Source organism: Palaemon carinicauda, chromosome 19 (genome assembly GCF_036898095.1).
Source record: "Palaemon carinicauda isolate YSFRI2023 chromosome 19, ASM3689809v2, whole genome shotgun sequence".
Taxonomy (NCBI): domain Eukaryota; kingdom Metazoa; phylum Arthropoda; class Malacostraca; order Decapoda; family Palaemonidae; genus Palaemon; species Palaemon carinicauda.
In genome coordinates, this window is record NC_090743.1 from 74,015,429 (window position 1) to 74,025,428 (window position 10,000).

The 10,000-nt window shown below is 36.1% G+C and overlaps 1 protein-coding gene across 9 annotated transcripts in view; it reads left to right on the forward strand.

The window, feature by feature from the left end:
- Nucleotides 1-10,000, forward strand: part of LOC137658674 (transcription factor GATA-4-like) — a 377,255-nt gene that overhangs the window by 281,707 nt on the left and 85,548 nt on the right. For 8 of the 9 annotated variants that reach the window (XM_068393630.1, XM_068393628.1, XM_068393633.1 and 5 more), the window contains one exon: nucleotides 1,717-3,445. In XM_068393630.1, coding sequence (XP_068249731.1) covers nucleotides 3,073-3,445 — 373 coding nt within the window. In that variant the 5' untranslated portion in view covers nucleotides 1,717-3,072. The remainder of the gene's footprint in view (nucleotides 1-1,716; nucleotides 3,446-10,000) is intronic. The other variant, XM_068393627.1, reaches the window with a different exon arrangement.

A 10,000-nucleotide genomic window follows, 5' to 3' on the forward strand; every position in this document is an offset into this window, starting at 1 on the left:
TATATATATATATGTGTGTGTGTGTGTGTATATATATATATATATATATATATATATGTGTGTGTGTGTGTGTGTGTGTGTATAAAATGTGTTTGTGTATGTGTGTAGTTGTGTGTTCCTTACAATTTAGGAAACATTTGTGATGCTGATCACGAAAGACTCGAAAATTTAGGAAATAATTTCTCCCTACTGTATTCTGCTGGTTTCTGAGATTGATTATAGCTCGCAGGGTAACAGCTTTAGCTGTAAAACCAGTTGTGACGAGTTATTGGAGGGAAAGTTGTTAGCCAGTGTCAATAACCCAACATAATAAGTACTAGCTTAAACTTTTGATGGTTGAATATTGGAAGTATTACATCATTCGTTACCTATAGTGGATGGAGGAAAACACATATTTATCTTCAATCTTTCCTCTTCAGATTTCTGTGGAATCTGTATTCATAATTATATATAAAAGCGTGTTTCCATCTGCCTGGATAATGTCAAATTCCGCATACTTTTTTCTTGAATGAAAAAAAAAATGTTTGTCTTTATTCCTATAAAGATTTTTGTGGAATTCGTATTTAAAAAAACAAAATCTATCTCCTATTTAGTTAATATGATTTCGTATATTATTTCCTCATCCGAGTAAAAAAAAAATATTCGTCAAACTTTTCCTCAGATGTTTGTGGATTCGTATTCGAAAATATTATAAAAACACTATTCCATCTATCTGGTCAATATCAAATTTCGTATATTTTTCCCATTAGAATAAACACTATTCCACTCAAGCCTTTCTTCAGATTTCTGTGGAATTAGAATTCAGATGATAAAACTATTTCATTCTACCAGGTTAATATGATCAGATTATTCCCCATCGGAATAAAAAGACATATGTATTGCATATGTTAATTTCTAAAACAAATTATGGAATAATTGTTTCAAGTTTTTATATACTTTCATCACCAGTGGCTGTTTATTTCATTCATGTAATTGAAGACGAAATTGTGAACGAGATAACAGTTACTCATGACTTAACTGAATGTGACGTCAAAATAAGTGATGGATTTTGTTTACCTTTTTGCCATCTGATGAGCCGTGGTTATCGTAATTCTGAATATAAACAAACAAGTGGGAAATCTATTGTTGTTGTTATTGTTATTGGTGTTTTCGTTGTTCCTTTTATAATTGTTGATAATTTTGGTATCATTATTATTTTTGATCGCGCTAGATTTCAACTACAATATGCAAATATTGAAGAAAATTAGTCTTATTGTATCTGTTATGCGTAATATATATATATATATATATATATATATATATATATATATATATATATATATATATATATATATATATATATTGTGCGTGTGTTTGTATGTATGTGTGATCCTAATTGATTTATCATAGAAAAGTATAATAATAATAATAGTGTATGGTTAGACAATATGATTAATGCTGGTGATAGAGCCGGGAAAACCATAAAAGGTAGAGTCTTGCAGAAATAGAAGTCTTGCTGTTTAGTCCGATTGAGTCTTGAAAGGTTTTGTTCCGATGTTATATCTCTATTATTATTATTATTATTATTATTATTATTATTATGATGATGATGATGCCATTAATCTTATACCACTTCAGGATCATGCAACAATTATAACCATCGCTTGTTGTTTGTTTATCATATTTACCGCATCGCCCAAACATTGTTTAATTTTCATTCTGTCTCTCCCCAAACAGGTCCACCAACACCCAGCGATAATCCCTCTACAGAAGTGCCTTTCAAGGGGAAGGGACCAACTGCCCTTCACCCTCCTCCTCCGCCTCCACCTGCCTCCCCCTATGAAGCCAATCTGCAGCGCTACCCTTCTTTAGGAGAACATAAGCTCCAATCTGCAAAGCGACCCTTCAGGAGAACGCATGTCCCCATTAGCAACGCGATCATTCTTCGGGAGAACGCATGCCTCTGAAATCTCAGTGCCTCGCCCCCAGTGCCTTCAACCCACCTCTCTTCACGTGCCTTTTCCCTCTCATCCTCTGTGACGTGTTCGCTAAGTCCAGCAGCATCGTCCCCAACGGCATCCGTCTGTGCCTTCTTCATTCGTATTAGTTGTTTCTGTCACTGTTTTGCTTTTGGCAGATGCCTTTTAGAGAAGCTTTAGGAATCCGTTAATGATTTGTGTAAATTGAGGAAGTGGTCGGTACCGAGACTTCTTTGGTGCGTTTTTTATTCTGAAAGCAATTATAAAGTGTGATTGACAGTTAATTTGTTTTCCCAAACTGATGTGCTTGTAATTTGGAAGGAAAAAAATATCCATTAAAAGAAAGAATATATAAGTTTCCGGTTATATGTCACGTAATATTCAAACGTTGATTTGATTCAGGTCGTGCTATCAAATTAAAAATTTGGTAATGAACCCCAAGATTATTAGTAAATCAGAATTGCGGTTCTAAGTAACTTCTATTGTCAATTCAGAACAATAGAATCTTGCAATAAAAACCTTTCAAAATATATCACGAAACATGTCTTGAAGTTTCAAACATTAGTAGTAATATTTGCGAATTTGTGTAATCTACTTATTCTTGCAGGGATTAAAAAAACCTACTTTCTGTGGCCTTCAAGGGTCCCTGTACCTGCAAATATTAAGAAAACCTACTTATTGTACCTTCAAAGGTCCTTGTAAGCGCAAATATTGAGAAAATCTACATACTCTGGCCTTCAAAGGTCATTGTACCTGCAACTATTGAGAAAACTTAGATACATTGACCTCCAAAGGTCCCTGCATCTGCAAATATTGTGAAACCTACATATTCTGGTCTTCAAAGGTCCCTGCATCTGCAAATATTGAGAAAACGTACGAATATTGACCTTCAAAAGTCCCTGTACCTGGAAATACCAAGGAATCCCTTTTCATGCCTCCAGTAACTATTCCCCTCCCATTCTCTCCATGCAGACGTGATTAAACTCCACCTAAAGGGCCAAGTCTTACGTCCCAAACAGCGGGCGGAGATCGAGCAGGTGTTTGGAAGGATATTTCCTCTGAGGAAGGAAGGGGGTTTCCCCAGGAAGGCTTCGTGGTGGATCTCCCAGGCGGGATGTTTCCCCCCGGTAGCACGGGCGGGTATGGCCAGGAAGGCGGCCAGAATCTTCTCACACCTTCCATGTACACGTCGCACGCCCACACCCACATGCTGCCTTATAATTCCTATTCTGCGCAGCTAGTGCAACCCTCTACGCCGTCGCCGTCCATGTGGCAGACGCCCTCCCATACATCCCTGGCCCCTACAGCTCCTCCTACGGATCAGGGCTTCACAACACCTTTAGGCTTCAACACAGGACGGGAAGGGTACTTGCAAGGGGCAGGAGGACAAAGCTTGCAAGCACCCCTAAGCCCTTACCAAGCCTACGCTCAGATGAACCACGGCATGTGGCGCCACTACGATTCAATGGGGCTCCAAGGCATCACCAGTAAGTACTCCTGCGGACTCAATGTTTTATGTACAAATAATTAATGTATGTACAGACACAAGAATTCCTGGTACACCTACCTCTGAAAAGGTGCACCCAGCTACACCCTTACTGGATGGCGAGTACCTCTGTCATATCTCTCTACACCATCTGTGTGGTTACTCGCTATGCAGTAAGTGTGTGACAGGGGCATTTCCTCAAAGCAACGTGTGCCAGGAAGTTGTGTTCAACTGTACATGTGTATGGTGGATTAATAGTTCTGTAAATTTGTATTATGTAAGGTATATTCCTGGTGTGGTTTTTAAAAAAATATATATCCCAATATTTATTTGTTTCATGGTATTACTGTTAAAACACCTCTTTTCTATTTTGTTCAAGGTACCGTTCTTTTATACCAACCCCTTATTATTCTGTATTTATTTATCTAGTTTTCGTGTTTTCTGTCCAATTAATGCAAAATAAACAAGTTTCTTTGCTTGGGACAGATTCTGTTTTGGCAAAACTTAATCTGACATCGGTTTTCTAATATCTCTTTACCTCGGCCCCGTTGTGTTTGGTTTAAATAACAGTAATTGGGCGTAAATAAGGCAACACACGTTTCTCATGTCAGTGATCCTTAATTATCTGTGTGCTAATCAAACAATTTTACTCTGACGTTAATTCGATAATATTTATTTTTTTTTGTGTGTGTGTGTTTCGGCGAAGTTAAGCTAAGGTATTCTCTCTCTCTCTCTCTCTCTCTCTCTCTCTCTCTCTCTCTCTCTCTCTCTCTCTCTCTCTCTCTCTCTCTCTCTCTCTCTCTCTCATAATCGTTTGTTTATAATTGTCTGTATAACAATCATTGTGGATGAGTATCGCAAAGGCTAGGCTTGTAGCCTGGAGACTAGTCTATTGTAACCAAATCTACGGAAAGAAGGTAATTTGTCCTAGAAGTATAAAGATCCAATTATGAAAGCTATTTACGAAATAATTATTTTAAAGTATATTTCTTCTTAAATGCATATTGATTTCCTGAAATGAGAAATATGTGTGTGTTACAAACAGATCAGCTCGTGTGATATTTTAAGCACTTTTTGGTTCGAAACAGAGGTATCATGAACAGTTTTTGGTTCGAAACAGAGGTATCATGAACACTTTTTTGTTCGAAGCAATCTCATGAGCACTTTTTAGTTCAAAACAGTGATATAATGAGCACTTTTTTGGTTCGAAACAGTGATATCTTAGAGTACATTTTGGTTCAGAACAGTGATACCATGAACACTTTTTTGGTTCGAAACAGTGATATCATGAGTACATTTTGGTTCAAAACAGTGATACCATGAACACTTTTTTTGGTTCGAAACAATGATATCATGAGCTTATTTTTTTCAAAACAGTGATATCATGAACAGTCTTTTTGGTTTAAACAATGCTATCATGATCACTCTTTGGCACTGAATAGTGATATCATGAACACTTTTTTGGTTCCAAACAATATCATAAGCACTTTTTGGTTCGAAACAGTGATATGAACACTTTTTTTCGTTCGAAACAATTATATCATGATCACTTTTTAACTCAAAACAATGATATCGTGAGGACTATTTGGTTCGAAACAGTGTTATCATGAAAACTTTTTGGGGGGCTTGAAACCATAATATCAGGAACACTTTTTTGGTTCGAGAAAATATCATAAGCACTTTTTTATTCTAAAGATATTATAAACACTTTCTTGGTTCAAAACAATATCAGGAGCACTTTTTGGTTCGATACAGTGATATCATGAACACTTTTTTGTTTAAAACAGTGATATCATGAAAACTTTTTTTGGGTCGGAACAATGATATCATGAACACTTTTTTGTTTAAAACAGTGATATCATGAAAACTTTTTTTGGGTCGGAACAATGATATCATGAACACTTTTGTGGTTCGAACCAATGATATCATGAGCACATTTTGGTTCTAAAGAGTGATATCATAAACACTTTTTTGGTTCGAAACAATGATATCATGAACACCTTTTGGCTCGAAGCAGTGATATCATGAACACTTTCTTTGGCTCAAAATAATGATATCCTGAGCACTTTTTGGTTCGAAACAGTGATATCATGAACACTTTTTGGTTCAAAACAATGATATCTTGAGCTCCTTTTGGTTCGAAACAGTGATATCATGAACACTTTTTGGTTCAAAACAATGATATCTTGAGCTCCTTTTGGTTCGAAACAGTGATATCATGAACACTTTTTTTGGTTCGAAACAATAATATCATGAGCACTTTTTTTATTCGAAACAGTGATATCATGAACTCATTTTGGTTCAAAAATATGATATCTTGAACTCCTTTTGGTTCGAAACAGTGATATCATGAACACTTCTTTGGTTCGAAAAAAAAGTATATCATGAGGCCTTTTTTTATTCGAAACAGTGATATCATGAGCACTTTTTGGTTCGAAACAGCGATATCATGAAAAAAAAAAATTGGTTTGAAACAGTGATATCTTGAATATTTATTTGGTTCGAAACAATCATATCATGAGTACATTTTGGTTCGAAACAGTGATATCATGAACACTTTTTTTTTTTTTTTTTTTTTGGTTCGAAATAATATCATGGTCACTTTTTTGTTTGAAACAGTAATATCATGAACACTTTTTGGTTCGGAACAATGATATCATGAGCACTTTTTGGTTCGGAACAATGATATCATGAACACTTTTTGGTTCGGAACAATGATATCATGAGCACTTTTTGGTTCGCAACAGTGATATGAACAATTTTTTTGTTCAAAACAATATCATGAGCGCTCTTTGGTTTGCAACAGTGATATGAACAATTATTTTGTTTATAACAATGATATCATGAGCACTTTTTGGTTCGAAACAGTGATATCATGAAAAAAAAATTTATTTTCGTAACGGTGATATCATGAGGACTTTTTCATTCGAAACAGTGATATCATGAACACTTTTTTTTTGCCTCGAAACAGTGATAGCATTAGCACTTTTTTGTTAGAAACAGTGTTATCTTGAGCACTTCTTCGTTAGTAACAATGATACCAAGAGCACTTTTTTCGAAGCAGTGATATCATGAACACTAAATGGTTCGAATCAGTTAAATCTTCTGCACTTTTTGAGCAATTATTGGTAATACGATATCATAAGAATCCTAAAATCTTCATCGCTTTAATAACTCTGTATTAATGTTCATGAGATTAGCAACATGTGTAGCGATAGTCATGAAGCTTGTGCATTGATAATTAGTAGGTATTTAAAGTGTTTTATCTAGAATTAGTTAGATGGCTCGTCGTAATACAACTTTATTAATATCCTTTTGACATTGTACCATGGCATAAATTCTAAATTGTAAGATATAGGCAAACAATTCTTCTTCACTCAAAGGGTTAACTACTACACTGCAATTGTCCAGTGGATAGTCCGCTTGGTAAGGGTAGAAGAGGCTCTTCAACTATGGTAAGCATCTCTTCTAGGAGAACGTCACTTCAAAATCAAACCATTGTTCGTTAGATTTGGGTATTGCCATGGCCTCTTTACCATGGTCTTTCGCTGTTCTCTCTGTTTCCTTATTTCCTTTTTTCACGGAGGTATTTTCCTTGTTGGACCACCTGGCCTTGTAGCATTTTGTTTTTCCAACTATGGCTGTAGTGTAGCTGGTAATAATAATAATAATAATAATAATAATATGACATATCTTTCCTGCTTTTAGATTACTTAAAGCATTCAGACATAGAGTAAGAAGCTTTAGAATTCCTTGCTTGGCTGCGGTTTTAATCAGTCACTTTTTTTCTGGCTATCTTTTTCAGTATTTATGACGAGTCACGTACACTAGGGAATTTATGCATACTTTGTAATTTACGATTGGCGTAGGTCGATTAAAAATATTAAAAATATCAATAATATCATTTAAAATATTATTACAATTATTGTAATTATTATTATTATCATTATCAAAATTATTAGAATTAAGGAATATCAGCATCATCTTGAAAATGTATGCTCTCTCTCTCTCTCTCTCTCTCTCTCTCTCTCTCTCTCTCTCTCTCTCTCTCTCTCTCTCTCTCTCATTTTAAGTGGGGATTGAACTTAGTGGAAGGAGTTGGATATTTATCCTGAACAATACAAAGACTCATAAGGCATTGTCTTTTATCTGGGACCTCATCTGGGGTCACACACTCTTTTGAATGGAAACCCCACTTTAATTTCGGAATGTTTATGGGACGCGATCATTATGAGCGAGATTCAGAACAGCGGGAAAATAGACACTGGCTTGATAACGTTTAGACTTTTAGCACAATTTAAAAAGTGAAAGAAAAAAAAAGATAAAAATAAAATCTCCCTCCCTGGGAGGAGAGTGATGTCCGCTTAACTCTTCTCAATGTTAGTAAATCAGACTCCCAGGCGGGCGTTTCATGATAAATGATCTTTGAACTAGTTTTCATAAATTACTAATGTCAAAATTGTATTTATGCGAGTTGAACGTAATTCGATTCATTTGCATTTAACTCCCAAGAGCCTAAAAGCGCTTTTCTAAATGATACCGTAATGTGGTGAAATGGTTTGCGTATCGCCATGATTAACAAAGATATACTAGTCAGGACCATCCATACTAGGTTGGTTTGCTGCGAGCAACCAGACAAAAGTCTCCCACCATCACCAATTCTTAGCTGGCCAGCGTACTGATGAACAGTACAAACCCCAGACATGAATAATGGGCCTGCCTGAGGCCTTTGTCCTGCAGTGGATTAGAAACTGCTGCATTTGCTGTTGTTGTTACATGTAAGAGGTCAGGCTTGCCTTGAGTCATATTAAGAAGACTAAGTAACGAGACGAAAAGTCAGTTTAAGATTCATTAAGAAAATCCTTGAAAACAGCTCCTCGCTCGCGTACCCAAGACTATTTGACGTACCACGAAGGGCATGCGAGGGTTGTATGCCCCTTGGAATCATTGCTGGGTCAACACCACCCATACCAAATTTGTATCAGTTCTCTTAAATTGAAATCCCGTGGTTTTGATTGTGACTCTGAGATACTAGACAAGCCATCGGTGTATATTTTATAAGTGGAAGATCTGGCCAACCTTCTCTTCTCGGCTGGCTCAGATACTTCTAATTTCCTCCTTCCTCCTCGCCAGTATCTCAGAATAAACAATCTTGGTTTTGTTCACCTCTGTCTGTGTGATCGTGTGTCTTTTCGTGTCTTTTCGTCTGTTTAATCTCTAATCGCCATTATCGTCTAGTTAATTCTTACATATCTAAATATACTCTCTCTCTCTCTCTCTCTCTCTCTCTCTCTCTCTCTCTCTCTCTCTCTCTCTCTCTCTCTCATGCTCTTTGGAATCATGAACTGGTAGTTGTATTATTTTTATTTTTCTCATTTCTTGCTCAATGCTAGAGTTGTGGGAGAAGAATTTATTTATGTTTTACAACGTTTTATGATAGAAACTTAAGATTTAATTTTTTTATTGAAAACAGTGTATTACCATAGTTTCTAGATACATATATAACTAATACATTTTCACAAATGATCAAGAATGAAGTCTTAATCATCATGTTTAATAGCATATGACGTGTGTTCTACGAAACATGACGTCACATGTTCTTTCAGGTGCACTGAAAAATAAACAATAGTCGTGCTTAAATATATATGTTATAAACTCTCTCTCTCTCTCTCTCTGTCTCTCTCTCTCTCTCTCTCTCTCTCTCTCTCTCTCTCTCTCCGAAACTCAGGAAGGGTGGAATGATATGGGTATTTTACTTCAATACATTGTTCTTCCATCGAAGTACCCGATTGAGTATATACGTTCTGAATATCCATCTGCAGGGCTTATTATTTTTGTTTATTCTCAATGCAAGTATTATTAAAATTTGCAAGGAAGAATATTATGATTTGGATCAATTTAATTGAAATATCTAAAACATAAACGCGCACCCGTTGAGATACTGCCTCTAGAGTTATGGGGTCATTTGACTGTCCAGACAGTACTACACAGGACCCTTCTCTCTGGTTACGGTTCACTTTCCCTTTGCCTACACATACACCAAATAGTCTGGCCTGTTCTTTACAGATTCTCCTCTGTCCTCATACACCTGACAACAATGAGATTACCAGACAATTCTTTTTCACCTTAGGGGTTAATATACTGCATTGTAATAATTGTTCAGTGGCTATTTTCCTCTCGGTAAGGGTAGAGGAGACTCTTTAGCTATGGTAAGCAGCTCTTCTAGGAGGACACTCCAAAATCAAACCATTTTTCTGTAGTCTTGGGTAGTGTCATAGCCTATGTACCATGGTCTTACACTTTCTTGGGTTGGAGCTCTTTTGCTTGAGGGTACACTTGGGCACATTATCCTATATAATTTCTCTTCCAGTTGTTTTCTTAAAGTTTATATAGTTTATGTAGGAAATATTTATTTCAATGTTACTGTTCTTAAAATATTTTAATTTTCCTTTGTTCCTTTTCTCACTGGGCTATTTTCCCTGTTGGGGCCCCTGGGCTTATAGCATACTGCTTTTCCAATTAGGGTTGTAGCTTAGCAAGTAATGATAATCATAAT